The sequence below is a fragment of the Balaenoptera ricei genome, chromosome 7 (assembly GCF_028023285.1).
Source record: "Balaenoptera ricei isolate mBalRic1 chromosome 7, mBalRic1.hap2, whole genome shotgun sequence".
NCBI lineage: Eukaryota > Metazoa > Chordata > Mammalia > Artiodactyla > Balaenopteridae > Balaenoptera > Balaenoptera ricei.
The window spans coordinates 9,230,937-9,248,112 of NC_082645.1; the positions used below are offsets into that span (position 1 = coordinate 9,230,937).

Below are 17,176 nucleotides of genomic sequence, written 5' to 3' on the forward strand. Positions count from 1 at the left end.
CTACCTCCCCTCAACATAAGAAGCTCAGGAGGTAACACTTCGGTCCCTAGCATTGAACCGTTCCAGCCTGTGGTGATAAATCTGAGTAGCGACGTGCAGTCACGGTGACAGCAGCACAAGCCTGACTGGTGAGATTCAGAGTGCCAGGAATCACACCAGAAGCAGCAAACAACACACACCTCCTGCTATCTACGTTAATATAAATAACGGCCGCTGAGCTTCACAATGTTTCTTCCAGGCGGGCAGCCACGGCCTTCACTCAGGGAATGGGGCAGAGCGATGACAGAGGCAGAGTGACCATCTCAGGAGGAAAATGCGCAGGGGGTACACTCCCCCTCCCCCCCGCCCCTCCCACATAACCCACACACACACTCGCTCTCACACTACCCACACAGACAGAAGTAACAGGCCTTCCAAATTAGCTTTCCAGACAACTGAGATCATGAGCCTTCAGTCCAAAGGCATCTATCACAGCAATCGTAAATAATATTAACCATTTCAAACATAAACTTTTTTGCATGGAGGTAAACTTGAAATTTGTTTCGGTTTTTAAACCATTCAAAACTAATGAGAAAAATTCTTTAAAAATTTACCTTCTAACGGCGACAGACTTGGAGGTACAGTTGCTTGTTATGATGGGTATTAGCCTAGGGATGTGTGTGTGCTGCGGAAGAGAACAAATATCAGAGGCGAACACTTGAAAATGCAAAGCTAAGACAACCACTTCCTTACTAACCTACCTAAAGCACCCGCATATTCAGATTAGAATTTCACTGAGTTTAAAAAGGAGAAAGACTTCTATTGGATATTGCCAAAGGGCATGACAGAATTTACAGAGCCAAAACAGGCAACATGATGACAAGTAAGTAAGTCTAAAATCAAAACAAATCACTGGTATGAAGTCTAAATTACCTGAGCAGTAGAGATCTGAATGAGTAAAAAGCAGTCAGCAGGCCAATATAGTTTAATATTATTTCAACAGAAATGTCTGATAACGGCTTTTGGTTTAATACCTGAAGTAGGCAGTGCAAACAGTAAGAACTACAAATAATATGAAGTAAGCAACCCACAGTAATCATGAATATTCTGGATAGATTTCAGTTAACATCAAGACCCAGTTTCAAGGGTTGCCTCTGGGGAAAAGGGACTTGACAGTGGGGAGAAGGTGATGCAAAGAACTTATTAAGCCTTTGTGAACTATTAGGTTTTACTGAAAACCTGCACGTAAATTACTTGGCTAATTACTTGGATTTAAGTAAATGAGTGTTTTGAAAACTTAACTGAAGATAACATTTTGTTTCTGGGCTTAGGTACAATTATTTAAATAAAATGTCTGGCGAATAACAAAACCACAAGCACAAATACCTAAAATGGAAGGGCTGGGGATTAAGGAGGGAAGAACAGAAGTGATACCTGGACACATAAAGAACAGGGTATAAACTCAGAAGCAGACACCCGTGTTCAAATGTTTAAAACCGATGACGGTGGAAGAGCAACACCTCAGTAACTATGCATCACACCCAGAGTTCACACTAGGGAACCTAAAAGGCTCACGTGCGATAGTTACGTGGGGTAAAAAGGCCAATGTTGTACGTACGGTATTATTCCACATACATACTCACTCAAATGAAAAATGTCTCTGATAACTGCTTATCAACCAGCAACATTTACCACTTGCTTACTCTATGTACGGCCCCAAAATATACTCACCCGAATGATTAACCTAACAGCTACAACACCAGAGGTGGCCATAATTTTGGCACTGTTCGGAATTAAGTTAAAGATCGTTGGCATAATGGCTTCAGCTCCATGGTCAAACTTGTTCCCCAGCACTGATGACAGATGCCTATAACCAGAAATGAACACTGAACTGAAGTCATAGTTCTTGCCAACAGTGTAGCACATAACCCTCTTAACATTTTAGAGCCTTCATGTAAAGTTATCTAAGGATAAAGGACAAAGGTCTAAGTAAAATACTCTACAAATACTTCCAATGTGCATATAGAGGACTTCGCAAATAGCCATTAGCCCAAGAGTCTGCTCTTTTTTTAAATAAATAAATCACTTCCAACTAATTACTCTTAAAATAGCAAAAAACAAATTAGTCATATACTAATAAAACACAAATAAGAAAAAGCTCTTTCACCCCCTTTTCTTCTTTTGCTGTTTATTTTTAACATATAACATTCACACTTCAGTGTCTGAGGTCAAAACTTTAAACAGCTGCAAAGCCACCTTACTATTATTGCTGCTGCTCTGATATTCTAACGTATTTTCTAAGACAGAAGTTTTAGATACTGATACAGGTTTAGTGAGGATAAAAAAAAATTTCCCCGCAGTACACGCCTTTAACCTTATAGCTATAGTACTCTTCTAGAAACAAACATTCTAATAATCATGCTATCACCTGCCAGCAAAATCAGTGAAAAAGCTGAGGACAAAAGTTTACAAAATTTCATTTTTCCATATTATTAATAACTGCTTCAAGTTTAAAATAGAGGCTTCAGAGCTAAGTCACTGAATAAAATTTAAAATCTGTCAGACTTAACATAACTGGTCAGGAACTATTGTAAAAGTGCTAACAGAAGCGTAACTGGAATGGGTCTCGGAGACCAGTCGAAAGTTCCGTGAAAGAGACCCAGTGGGTGTATTCAATGAACCATCTCTGAAGCACCGTCATGAGGCTATTTTATGATGTGAGAATCGGGAGCATTGCAATCCTTACCCCAAGGTGATACAAGCCTCCCGCACTACCTGAGACCGCAGATCCTTAGCCGATAGTTTAAAGGCTCCGTCCAAAAGACGCAAATGTTGGAAGAAGTTATCATACTCAGCAGCACCAGCCAAAAGTAAAGATCTAATCTTTTTTAGCTAAGGGGATGGAGAAAACGAAGAGACAGACAAAACAATTCTTAGAACAGAATACACAAAACAATAGAAGCCATCAAATATTAGAGATCAACATCAAAGTTAAATGATAGAGAGTTTTCCAAAAAGAATTGAGCCAACTAAATAGTTGCTGATGTATCTAGGTATCATAAATAAGAACTAATAATTTTTAAAATTAGTGTCTGTGATAAATGGATTACAATTCTTCTGTAAAGCGTACTTTTTAATGGGAAACAGTTTAGTGATTTACAGATGCTGTGATGCTAAGGACAGAGTAACTAAACCCTCACTGTAGCCTGTAAAAGCTCCTCCCCTGAGCTCACCTTCCCCCGCACCCCACTCCAACCACCATTCACTCAGTGAATCACAGGAAGAAGTGACGCTACAGCCTTTGCACAGTACGCGCCGCTGTGTCTTTACTAAAGGGCTAGTGTGCATCCGAAACAGACACACAGCAGTGTTCCCAGCCCTCTTCCTGCCAGACAACCAACGCACGATCGCTCTCCTCAGAAAAGACACGCCTTCACTTAATGCCCCTGCACTTTAATGTTCGGCCCACTTCTTTTCATTAATCCACTTTTAAAAACAGAGGGGGCAGAAGTGCTGTGAAGAAAGCAAGGGATAGAGAGACACACACTGAAAACATCACTAAAAAGCCGCTTTCCTGGCCAACGGTCACAGAATTACATCTTTACTGAGGTAGGAGCGGCGGTCGTACCACAGGTAGGTCTCTGCTAAAAGCACAGGATACACAAAAAGATAGAAGCTGGCATGTCTGAAGAACAGAAGTGAAGTAATCTACTAAAAAGGCGACGTGTAAATATGGAAGCTTACATTTAAAATATTTACTACTTAAAATTCATCACAGCTGCACCCCAATTTCGTAACAAAGTATTCAGACCATGTCAATATCGAATGCAAATGTAATCGCACAGTCAGTGGCTTACAGCATTTACTCTCTGCTCCCAATCGTGCTTGTCATCAGAGAGTATTTCCCTAATCTTGTTTATCGACTCCTCAAGGTCTCGGCTGGAGTAAATCTGTAAGCAGAATTAATTTACAATCAATAGGAGAAAATTTACAGAATAAACAAAGAGTATTCCTTAATTACCTGAAGTCAAGGGCACTTAGTAAGCACAGTAAAAGAAATTATTTCATTTTTCAGAAGGGCCTTCGAGATAACATCTAGTCACGTTTGTCTTAGACTGAGCTTCTTTCCTGCTGTGAACGTATATCGACTAGATCCGATGCCCATGTATGGATAACCTTGCCTCAAATATGGCTTTACTATAAGTTAACAGATAATTTCATGTACAAAAGAGAAAAAAGCCCACTGGGGAACCGGCAGTGATGCACAAGTCACTGATTACTCTTAGCGTTTTTTTGTTAACACCACATTATACAGGCAGACCTCGGAGACATTGCCGGGTTGCCTCCAGACCCCTGTGATAAAGTGAATGTCGCAATGAAGCAAGTCACACGAATTCTTTTGGTCCCCTAGACTGTAGTCTATTAACTGTGCAATAGCATTATGTCTTAAAAAAAAAAAAAAAAGTGTGCATACCTTAATTTAAAAATACTTTCTTGCTAAAAAATGCTAATCATCCTCTGAGTCTTCAGTGAACTGTAATCTTTTTGCTGATGGAGGGTTTGAAAATATTGTGAGAATTACCAAAATGTGACACAGAGACATGAGGTGAGCAAATGCTGTTGGAAAAAGGGCACCAACAGACGTGCTCGACGCCGGGTGGCCACAGACCTTCGGTCTGTAAAACTGCAGTATCCGTGAAGCACAACAAAGCGAAGCGCAATACAGCAAGTACGTCTGTACTTGTAACTTTAAGTACTTTCAGGTCTGCTCTCTCATTTATCCTCACATATTACTCATAAGACAGTGAGGGGGGGAAAAAAAAAAACAACCAAGAGTGAGGCATGCTGGGAAGGTCAAGGACGTAAGGATGGTCCTGAGCCTAAAACACTTGTTACCTGCTTTACACACACATGGTGACCAAGGATTCACACAGACATTAAGCGCTGCAGGAATCCAGAGCACGGACACCAGATGTAGCACAAGCCCCGATCAACAAGAGACAGTGCTGAGGCACAGGGCAGTCTGAACAGCGTGGCTGTACCCCAGCTTCTGGCAAGCAACTCCGCCGCATCTGGCAGGTGGTACTTAAGGGGAGCATCAAGGTGGAATAGACTAAGATTTTATGAGACCATTTTTTGTAGTTTTCAGACACCCAAATCCTTCAACTTTACAAACTTTTCTTTCTGAGGAAAATCCCTACATATAAGCATGCTTCTTTGTTCTCTCTTCTAACCTAATCCCTCATTTCCCCCTCTTTTACGTGACCTGACCCACACACTCACTGCAGAAGCAAGTTACTTCTCTCAGTTCTTACTGAAAGGTCATCCTGGGCCGTGACTTTCGCTCTTCATTTCCTGGTCTGCAACCTCAGATCTCCTGTGGGCTTGACAGTCAGAATTACCCTACCTGGTAAGAAACTCCGCATGTCGCACACTTGAAAAGCGAACCTTGAAGAATCAGCCCATCCTTGTTTTTAATCAAACCAAACACCCTCACTCACCTGGACTGCAGGCACATCATCAAATGCTTTAATAAAGTCCTCTTCATCGACAGCACCAGCCCCCTCTTTCGCAGCTATAAAAAAGATCAGTTTTTAAAATGTAAACAATGTGCATTGGAGGAGCCTGAATACACAAAATCAAAATTATATTCTGGAAGATCTGTAACTATTTTTTAAGTCTTATTAAGTTTAGAGTTTTGTGGCACTGACAAGCATTACAGACTTTCAATATTAAGATAAAGTATAGTAATTTTACAGTGTAACATATGTTAGCTTAAAACCATTTAAAGACACTACTTGCTTAAGGAGGGCCAGTCTAGCCTTTAAAGGATTTAGATGGTTTATACTGTATTAATGTATAAGTCTTTTCAAAAGATTCCAAATAAACATATGATAGAAATTTTAATTCTTCAGGGAATAAATGAACTTATGTCATTGTTAGGAATCTAGCAATTTTGTGAAACATTCAAATAAGTTCTAAAGAATTTAACAGTTTCATCTCAACTTCATTATTTGTCTCCAAACATTATTTCTAAAGAAAAAAGGAAAAAAACATTTCCATTTCCTTTAACTCATGATAATTGTCAATTTTCATGTACATGTCAGTTGCAAGTTGACCCCACGAAGTTGCTGTAAGATGCTCTGTTACTTAAAAGTTGTTATAATTGCTATCATTTGGGAGAAAGCTTTTTCTGTTTGCTAATATGAGCGTCACTTCACATATGAAAATCATGTGACATTTTATCAGATGTTTTTTCTTCATAATAAAGGTTTCCAAATGGCTATCTACAGTCATCCCTGTAACCCTCATTAATGATTTATATTGATTAGTCCAAGTGCTTTTCTAGAGCTTCTTACCAGACAAGTTATCTGGAGTTTGAGGTCCTCATGGACCACCTAGACAGAAAGGGCTTTAAAGACAACTCGTTACAGTGGTAAATACGTGTCATCACTCTTGATGACTGTTACTCTGCCTTCACAAGCAAACTACAAACAGACAACAGTAACACACTGCGAGTGGAGCTCTGTGTCTGCTTTAGGTTAGGCCTGCGTCCCACCGAGCAGATGGGCGCTGAGCTGAGCTCTCCTCTGCGTGAGGCCTGGCACCACACACCGAAGAGGACTCGTGGGCCAAGCACAGTCCCTGGGCCCGAGGCATCTGACGGGGAGCCAACAGGGAAACTCACGACTACGGCGTTAGACGAAACGGAAAAGGACAGGATCAGGTCTGAGGGGAAGTCAGGGTTGGTACCTCTGCACAATCTACATAGGTCGGGTTTGTGCAAGGGGAACGGTGAGGGAAGGGAAGGAAAAGAAGTGGTCTGATGACGCAGAAAATTTCTAAGCCTCGTCTGGGGAATGGATGCTACTCAAAAACGGATCAAGAAAACGCATTAGGAAGATTGTTCAGGGCTTCCCTGGTGGCGCAGCGGTTAAGAATCCGCCTGCCAATGCAGGAGACACAGGCTCGAGCCCTGGTCCGGGAAGATCCCACATGCCGTGGAGCAATGAAGCCCATGCGCCACAACTACTGACCCTGCGCTCTAGAGCCCACGAGCCACAACTACTGAGACAGCACGCCTAGAACCCGTGCTGCGCATCAAGAGAATCCACTGCAATGAGAAGCCCGCGCACCGCAATGAAGAGTAACCCCCGCTCGCCGCAACTAGAGAAAGCCCGTGCGCAGCAACGAAGACCCAACGCATCCAAAAATAAATACGTTAATTAATTTTTTTTAAAAAGTACTGATACATGCTCCAACAGAGACGAACCTCAAAAACGTTATGCCAAGGGAAAGGAGCCAGACACAGGAGACTGCATATTGGATGCCTCCATTTCTATGACATTTCTAGATAGCTAAATGCCTAAAGACAAAACACGGGCTGGGGAAGGAGGGAATGGGGAGGAACTGTTTAAAGGCGATAGGGTCTTCTTTTGCGGGATGAAACTGTGTTGGAACCAGGCAGAGGTGGTGGTTGCTCAACACTGTGAAGATAATAAATGCCACTGAATTGTTACCTTTAAAATGGTTGATTTCATGTTGTATGAATTTAAGCTCTTTAACAACAACAAAAAAATTTTTAAGGAACCAAAAAGTAAAAGATTAGAAGGAACTAAGAAGAGCAAGAAAAATGTAAGAATGTAAAAATGTAAGAAAAATGTAAGAAATGAGGCCAGCTCTTCCCTCTGCCATCAGCACAGCCCCCTCTACACGGAGAGACGCTGTGCAGAGGCTGCAAGGGCGCTCAGCCGCGGAGTCGGGACACCACGCCCGGGGCCGGTACAGAGAGCAAGAGAGGCCCGCAGGAGGAGGCGGCGTCCTAAAGCTGGTCCTCACTGCGGCTTTACCTTAGCTCATCCGGCCGAGCCAGAAGCCCAGTGCTAACAGTACGCACGGTTCTAAGAGCAGCGGCTATGTGATTTGTTTAGCGGTAAAAAATTTACACAACACTGTAAATCAACTATACTTCAATAATTTTTTTTTTAAAGCAGGTAATTTGCATGTAAATTTAAAACGTTGACAGCAAAATGAAACCTGTCTATAACAAGGACTCAAAACTGTCTAAACTGGGGGATGGGGCAGGAGGGGGATTAGGGAAGAAATCCTTATAAATCAATTTTCAAAGTCTCAGGGAGCTAATCCTTACCACTCACTAATTTGGCATCCCTACAGGAACAAAATACATTTTAAAGACATACGGTACAATCTGACCTCTGGACAGTCTCAGTCTTTTCTTTCTTTCTTTCTTTTTTTTTTTTTTTAATTTTATTTATTTATTTTTGGCTGCGTTGGGTCTTTGTTGCTGCACACTGGCTTTCTTTAGTTGTGGTGAGCGGGGGCTACTCTTTGTTGAGGTGCACGCGGGCCTCTCATTGTGGTGGCTTCTCTTGCTGCAGAGCATGGGCTATAGGCATGCGGGCTCAGTAGTTGTGGCGTGTGGGCTTCAGTAGTTGTGGCTCGCGGGCTCTAGAGCGCAGGCTCAGTAGTTGTGGCGCACGGGCTTAGCTGCTCCGCGGCATGTGGGATCTTCCCGGACCAGGGCTCGAACCCGTGTCCCCTGCATTGGCAGGGGGGTTCTTAACCACTGTGCCACCAGGGAAGCCCGGACAGTCTCGTCTTGATACACAGCAACTGGCTGAAAGGCCCCCTGGTAGTGTCAGGCATGGCTGGAGCCCGAGGCCATCAGGGTACCACGCGCTCTGCTCTGTGTTGGCTTCATGCGCCCAGAGGCTCTGTCTCAGCAAACGTGGCAACACAGCAGTTCAGACTTACAGCCTAGCAGCTTATCAGCATCCACAGCAGAGAACTAATTTAATTCAAGAAGAGCCAGTGGAAGCGTATTGCCAACAGAATTACTTCACCTCTTAAGGACGCACGAGGCAAGTATCATGCACGTCTGGTTTTAAACGCCGGCAGAGCTGACCCCGCAGTACCACACTGGGCTCGGTCCTACCTGAAGACTTGGATCCGAGAGTGGATGAGCCGAGCCTGCGGGTGGTCCCCATGCCAACGTTTCTGCGGGAGCTTGCTGGAGCTTTGGATGACGTAGAGCTGGCGGAAGAAGGCCTATTACCATCCACAGAATCCTCATCATCAAAATTTTTATCTGAAGAATAAGCACAGAAATCGTTTTTTGGGTTTTGTTTTCATTTTTAAGTACTTTTTCACCTAAACTGAAAACAGCAACTAGTCTTAGAGAGGAATGGTTTGCCAACTCTTTTGGAATCTGAGGTGCCCATCCAGGTCTAGAAAAAAGCCTTAGGTGAGCCCAGAATGCAGCTACAAATATCCTGTTTGCTTTCACACATCTGGAATGCTCTCCACCCCAATTCTGGAAAACAGGAAAACCATAAAGAAGAAAATAACCTCTCATAAAACTACCACCGAGGAGCAGTTACTTTAACAATTTGACATATTTCTGACCATTCTCTCATGCATTTTTTTAATAGTTAACATGAGACTGTATTTCATTTTTGGATACTGTGTATTTCAAACATGTCCATTTTACCACATGATGAAACATTCTTCATAAACACCATTTTCACGGTTCCGTGGTACTTTGCAATTGGAAAATGGCACAAATGAAAAATACTTTCATTGTTAGACATCTAGGGTGATTCTAATAACTTACCATTAGAAATAATATTGCAACAGATACCTTTCTACCTGCATCTTTGTTTGAACTTCTAATAATTTTAAGAAAAAAAAAAATTCCTGGAAGCAAGATTACTGGGTCAAAGAGTATAATAAAGTTTTTGATGGGTACACCCAAACTTATCTTCAGAAAGCTCATATAAATACATACTTTTCCTGGAAATTCAAAGGGCCTATCTTGCCACACCCTTGCCAATGCTGAATATAAAAAAAAAAAAAAAAAGCAAGCCTCTTCTTTACTGTTGCATTCCTCTCTTAGTAAAGTTGAGCATTTTTTCATAAGTGCATTAACTTCTAAATTTTCTAAACAGCAGGAAATCAACGTTCCTCAAGTTGCATTTAAAATTTAAAAAGAGAAAACCATCTTTGGGCTTGTAAAAATGAGCATACTTATGAACAGCATTTTGATGGCACAAAAATTAAAGCTCTCACGATGCACTTTACAGAGCATGCGTGGGTCATTCAGGGGCTAAACAAAGAACTTAGGAGTCATTAAAAACAAAATGAGAAAACTGACGTCCGTAGCCGGCAATATTCATGATTTCTGAAAAGGGCATTAGATTTTTACCAGAAAGTCTGAAGTAAATAACTGCTGACCAAAAAACAGATACAAATAACCTGTTTTTCTTGATCTAGTTGCTTCTCAGCTGAACTATCAACAGCCAAGTCTTGTGTCTACTCAGGACCCTAACGTTCCTTACACCTCACCAACAACCCCCTTCAAATCACAGGGCTTCTTTTATTAAACAGTCAGGGAGGAACCACATCCTCACAAGTGCAGATCCCTGTGCAAACAGCTTCCCTCAACACGCCTTTACATTCCCCATAGCCTCGGCAAGCTGTGCTGTAATCCACACAGCAAGGTCCTGCTGATTCAGGCGTTCAGTGGTCTATTAGCACAGACTTCCCACGTGGATTCAGAAGTGATTCTTACACTGCAGAGCACACTGACAAGGCCCCTGCAAGAGTAAAACGTGGTCTGAAGTACAGGACGAGGTCACCCACTGAGCGCCGACAGGAGCCCCGAGAGCATGTGCACCGCTGTCGTGACGCGGCCACGCTGCGGGACTGTGTCATTACTCCGCTCAGAACAGTGATAGCCCCGGGCTGTGGGGAAAGTAAATAGTGAGTGGGGGACACGACCACGACTATGCTTCTCTCAAAAACGCATGTAAATTGTGTTTAGCTTTGTCTTTCTAACACAGGCAGGCATGCCATGTAGAACTGCGTTCAGTTATTGAGAATTATTTTCAATGGGCCGATTTCACTGGAATTCCTGGGATTTCCACTTGCAGCAATGATGCATTAGCAAGGACCTAGCCTCTTAGGAGAAACCAGACAGAATATGTAAAACAACTACTTTCAGACAGGACAACAGGCAGGGCAGAGCTGAGATGCCTCAGAGAAGGGAGACAAACAAGGTGAGCTCTACAATCACCCCAAGTTCCTGCCTGGAGACTATTCCCAGGCCACCCAGGCCAGGGAGCCTGACAGCCTTGCTAAGTGGAGAAAATGAAGACCAGACTCCAGGGGGCCCAGGTAGGTGGGAGAGGCAGGGCCGAGCGCTGGAAAAGAGAGAGCCACACAGAAAGAGAGCTCTAGGCATGCCTTAAGTTCTGGGCCATGCGCGTGTGAGTGAGATGCCCTAAGGGAGGGCAAAAAATGGCCAGGAGACTGTAAACTGAACAACCCCCAAAGTCCACACAAAGTAGGAAGATGCTCGAGCACCAGAGCTGGGGTGCTCTCGGTGACTCACTGGAGGCCTTCAGTAGAGACCCCAGAGAGAGCAAGCCTAGTACTGGGGCCAGGTCTCAAGGATAGTAGACAGATCTGCCAAACAAAGCATGACACTCTTTAAAGGACTAAAACAAAACGCAGATGCTCAACAATGTAACAGTCACAACACACAACATCTAATCAAAATTTCATAAACAGGGGTTTCCCTGGTGGCGCAGTGGTTGAGAATCTGCCTGCCAATGCAGGGGACACGGGTTCGAGCCCTGGTCCAGGAAGATCCCACATGCCGCGGAGCAACTAAGCCCGTGAGCCACAACTACTGAGCCTACGCGTCTGGAGCCTGTGCTCCGCAACGGGAGAGGCCGCGACAGTGAGAGGCCCGCACATCGCGATGAAGAGTGGCCCCCACTCGCCGCAACTGGAGAAAGCCCTCGCACAGAAACGAAGACCCTACACAGCCAAAAATAAAATGACAGACATGATGGAACCTGCAGATAGGAACATTAAAACTGCTACACCTGTGTTCAAGGATTAAGGAACTCACAGACATAATGAGAGAAAAGGAAGGTGTTTTAAAAGGACCAAATGGAACTTGTAGAAATTAAGAAAACACAGTAGCTGAAATGAAAATATCGTTGAAATGGGATCCAAAGCAGATTAGACACTGCAAAAGAAGGGGAAAATGAGAGAATTTAAACACACAGCAATACAATTTAACCAAAATTAAGCATAGAGACAAAGAAAAGGCTGAAAAAGAAAAGAAATAAGAGGAATAGTCTCAGAGACCTGTAGGGTGATATCCAGCAGGCTGACACACATGAAATTGCACTGCCAGCAGAAGCCAGAGGGAAGAAGACACATTACATACTGAGGAACAAAACGACAACAGCTTTCATCAGAAACCACGTGTGCCAGAAGACAACGGAATGACATCTTGAAAATGGTGAAAGGAAAGTATTCACCTAGAATTCTGTATCCTGCAAAAATATCTTCTAAGAACAGAGGCTGAATTAAAACTTATTCAGACAAACAAAAAACAGAATTTATCACCAGCAGACCAGCACTCCAGGGAATGCTGAAGATCTTCAGGCAAAAGGAAAATGATAACAAATGGAAACTTGGAATTACATTAAGAAATGAAGATCAGGGCTTCCCTGGTGGCGCAGTGGTTGAGAATCTGCCTGCCAATGCAGGGGACACGGGTTCGAGCCCTGGTCTGGGAAGATCCCACATGCCACGGAGCAACTAGGCCCGTGAGCCACAACTACTGAGCCTGCGCATCTGGAGCCTGTGCTCTGCAACAAGAGACACTGCAATAGTGAGAGGCCCGCGCACCGCGATGAAGAGTGGCCCCCGCTTGCCGCAACTGGAGAAAGCCCTCGCATAGAAACGAAGACCCGACACAGACAAAAATAAATAAATAATAAATTAATTAATTAAAAAAAAATAGAATCTAGGCAATAAAATAAAGTCTAACCTTTAAAAAAAAAAAAAAAAAAAGAAATGAAGATCATTGGTGATAGTAAATATGTGGATAAATATAAGACTTTCTTCTCATATTTTAACTACTGTAAAAGATAACTGACTATTTAAGGCAAAAATAAAACACTCAACATTTGGTCCCCATTCTTTTTATATTCTCATGTTACAGGACGATAACCTCACGGCCAGAGAAAGCATCTACGTCGGCATGCGGATATCCAGGCGGTTAGGATATATGTTGCTGTAAGGGATGCCACAGAGAAAACTGGGCAAGTATGAAGAGAATGGAAGCGGTTCAGATTCGTCCTCAAAGAGCTTGTAGTTTTCAAAGTTAATCACAACTTGTCCACGTTCACTGCAGATGTCACATTACGTCCGCTGCACTGAGGACGCAGCTGCTTCATCACCAGTGTCGGCGTGGAAACGGCCCCCAAGGAAGGGAAGGGGGAAAGGCAGCCAGTGGGAGGTTTTTTAAAACTGAGCTCCAACAGTCCCGACTCAGCCTCTTTACTTCCCCTTTGGAAACAAATCTAACGGGCCTACTTATTGAATTTTCTAAACAGATTAGAAGTAACTAAATATAGAAATAGCGAGAAAGGGGGATGGAACACAGGAGTTAAGCACAGTGATGTGAATGAAAAGTGACAGTTGAAAGCCCGACAGCTAAACAGAAACTATAAAAAGCAAACACGCAGATAGAAAACACCCCGAACCCACAAGGCTCAGAACCCAGTGCAGGGGTCAAATCACGTGTCCCAACCTAACAGCGCAGCTACCGCGTGCCCATCACCACGACGCTGCACCAGCAAGATTACGTGATTGTTCATGGGATCCATGTGCTAACAGAGAAAGTAATTCACGTTTTCTATCTGAGTTAGAAATTCAGGGGAACAGGAACAAGGGTGTAGTCATTTACCAGGTTAAATATGCCCAGAGAGGTGTTTGGAGGATAAAAGTCAGTTGAGCCCATTATTTGAAAACTAACACACCGTCTAAAAATAAGTTTGCCCTCTGGTTCCCAGCTTTTGGGACACCCAGAAATTAAAATCAAATTCAAAAGGGAGTTAGGCCCTCAGAAAGGTACCCAGTTTCAGTTAACTGGGGTTAAATTTCTCTTACGTAGAAGGTGCCGTTCCTGACCCGGACAAATGAGCTGTGTTTGCCGCCGCACTCGGTCACAGAGGAGACACACTCGGGATCCAGTCCAGGGTGAGGGGTCTCGTGGTCTCTGGGTCTAGTATGTTTCAGTATCTTTCAACAAAATCAATCCATACTGAACTCTACGAGTCACTTAAATTCCCATTTTCTTCAGGCTTTTCAGCTAAGCAGACATCTGTTAGAATATAGCCTCTTTTTCTAGAGCTTGAACTAAGGCAAACACATGTGTGAGAATGAGTATTTTTAGCTATGCAAGCTTTTGCTATTACATCAACTTAAAACTTTTCACACATTAAGACAACATCTGTTACACAGAAAACGTTCTTAGAGAAGGATCAGTTCTCCCTGAGCCCAAAGAAATAATTAATTCTATCTCCTGGCACCACTGCAAAGACTGTCATTCTGAGGGTCACTTCTCTCGTGTGACAGCCTGGGGTAGAAACCTGGCATAAGCTCATTGGCGCCTTCGGTTCCTTTAATCTCTTAAAAATCACCCCAGTTCCATTCCCCCTTCTACAGCACTGGGACAAGACATTTAGAAATAACGCGTGAAATTTCTACAGTGTGACGCTAATTTTCATCCAACTCTCAATCACCCCACTCCTGGTAACCCAATTAGCAGGCAGGCATCGTGAAGTGAAAAACAGCAGTAAAATAGCGTGCCCCAAAGAACTGTTGATACAACAGAGATTTTAAAACACAGAAGAGAACCTTTTGAAAAAATTAAAAGTCCAGAGAGCACACAGTCATTCGTGGACTTAGCAGCAAACCAGCCTAGTTCTCAAAGCTGAGTAAGTCTGTGAACTTGTACTGAAGTCCTGAACTGTGGTCCAGATCCTGGACAGAGGCTGGCGAGCGGCCAGGGCCGGCACAGGCTGGGCAGAAGCAGTCCCTCCATCAGCCTCAACTGACCCACATTCTGAACCCCCTAAGGAAGGGCCGGCAGAGCCCCGGCGGCCTCAGGACTGAGCTGTAACCAGGCTGGATCGGGGATGATACAAAGTAACGAGCCACACACAGACTCTAGGTCAAAAGTCATCACACAGACCATCACACAACACTGTGACTAGGGGTTCAGGTCCAGGAGCGGCAGAAGAACATATCAGTCTAAAGACTGACTTCAAGTTTGGTGTTTAGAACTTGGAATTACACGTTTTGGATCATACTGTCCATTTAGAAAATGTATACACTCATCTATGAGGACGAACAAAATGTCACAGAAACTAAGAGGTGTCTGTCCCGTTGTCCATCTGCCAGGGAGGCCGGAACCTAAACCGCCAAGCTTTTCCTCTTTTTTCCCCTGAGGCAGGCTGTGACCCATGCAGGTCCAATGGGGAGAAAGTGCCTCGTTCGTTCTCTTTATAAAGACAACTAGCTCCCTGTGTCAGGGTCACTTTGTGGAAGCTGATACCCCAACAGGCTTTCAGCTTCACCCACTCCCTGTTACTGAAATTCTCCTCCAAGCGAATGAGAAATGTGGCAGCCTCGTAACTGGAGCGTAATTAGCATTCCCAAGAGAAGGCCGCACGGAGACACGATAATAAGCCCAAAGGCAGGCCGCTTTCCGTACATATCCCCGAGTATCTTGTCTTGATCTGTCACAGCTCTAAGCCATGGCCGACGGCCCCCTACGCCAAACACACTCCTGTGTAACCCTGAACACACCATCCTCTGCGAGCCTGCCCGGCCCTGTCCTGCTCTGGGCTGCACAGCCATACGTGTGCCTTTGACCCCGACTCCCCCTGAGATGAGCTGTGGGCAGATCTGTTCCGTCTCTCTGTCCCTGGAGCAGACACATTCTTCTGGAATCCCTAACACCTACACCAGAGCCTGGGCCAACACGCAGTAGGGCAATCAGATATTTAACTCTGGCAGTCCGCAGGAAAGAAGTCAAAACTTGTGAATGGATGCAAACCATTCTTCATGTATCCTTTTCAGAAGCTTTTATTACATTTAAAAATGTGTAAGGCTTCATTAGATAATATAGTCAAACAAAGTTTGAAAATATCTGAGGGAAAATGAAGAAAGTAAGGTAAATACAACGCTAAATGTTTTTTTAACCTTCCAGATGTCCTACCAGTCAGAAATCTTTATTCCTTTTTTCTGATAAAACATATACCTATTTAAAAATTAAAAGTCAAAGCCCTCTTATATCAATCACAACCCCCCAAAATTAAACCGTTCACAACCGATATATATGCACTTCCAGACTTCAATGCATGCATAAACCTACCATTATGCACACACATATGCAACAAAAACTGTTTTGCCCACTAACAATATTTAGTAGATATTTTTTCTGTATCAGTCTAATCCATTTTAAAGACTATTATTACACTGCTCACACATATAACATTTGATCAGTCGCTTACAGATAGCTCGATTATTTCAAATCTTTCACCCTCATAACACCACTGCAGTTATGTGTTAAAAGCAGCAACAGTGAATGCACACCTAGGTCTGCACATAACTGCGTGCCAGGCCCCGTGTCTGGGGCTTTGCCTATTCTCATCAAATGCTCCTGACCACCCTAAGAGGGAAGCACTATCGTGACTCCACGTTAAAGGTGGAAAATCTTAACGCATCCAGATCCAAGTGCCTAGAGTCACACGGTTAATAACGAAGAGGGGGTGAAGCCAGGGTCCAAGTCTATGTGTGTCGGACTCAAGATCCTAGGATGTGAGTTGTGATCACAAACGACCACCACACAAAAAGAGCAATTCACGGAGACTGGCCACTGTGTGCTGAGCGCTGGGCTCAGTACTTTCTGTGCATTATTTTATTTAATTCTTACAACACGCCTTTGCTTACTTACCAAAATTACTTACTTCAGATAATTTCTTAAACACGGAACCATCAGTAACTCTTACGGCTGCAGACATAGAAATCCTCAACAAAGTATCAGCAAACCAAAGCTAGCAACATATAAAAAACTATCACCACGGCCAAGTAGGATTTATCCCAAGAATGGAATGTTGGTTTAATATATAACTTAATTTAATACATCATATTAATAAACTAAAAGACGAAAACACATGGCTCAATAGATGCAATAAAAGTATTTGACAATACTGGGGGGGGGGGGAAGAAACCTTTCATGCTAAAAACGCCACAAACAGGGACTAGGAGGGAACTCCCTCAACCTGATGAAGACCAGCTACAA

At 43.4% G+C, this 17,176-nt stretch overlaps 1 protein-coding gene across 19 annotated transcripts in view; it reads right to left on the minus strand.

The window, feature by feature from the left end:
* CLASP1 (cytoplasmic linker associated protein 1) overlaps positions 1-17,176 on the minus strand; it is a 261,428-nt gene that overhangs the window by 107,772 nt on the left and 136,480 nt on the right. For all 19 annotated transcript variants that reach the window (XM_059927669.1, XM_059927668.1, XM_059927673.1 and 16 more), the window contains 6 exons: positions 8,936-9,088; positions 5,481-5,554; positions 3,837-3,929; positions 2,726-2,871; positions 1,711-1,846; positions 594-664 (listed from right to left, as the gene is read on the minus strand). In XM_059927669.1, coding sequence (XP_059783652.1) covers positions 594-664; positions 1,711-1,846; positions 2,726-2,871; positions 3,837-3,929; positions 5,481-5,554; positions 8,936-9,088 — 673 coding nt within the window. The remainder of the gene's footprint in view (positions 1-593; positions 665-1,710; positions 1,847-2,725; positions 2,872-3,836; positions 3,930-5,480; positions 5,555-8,935; positions 9,089-17,176) is intronic.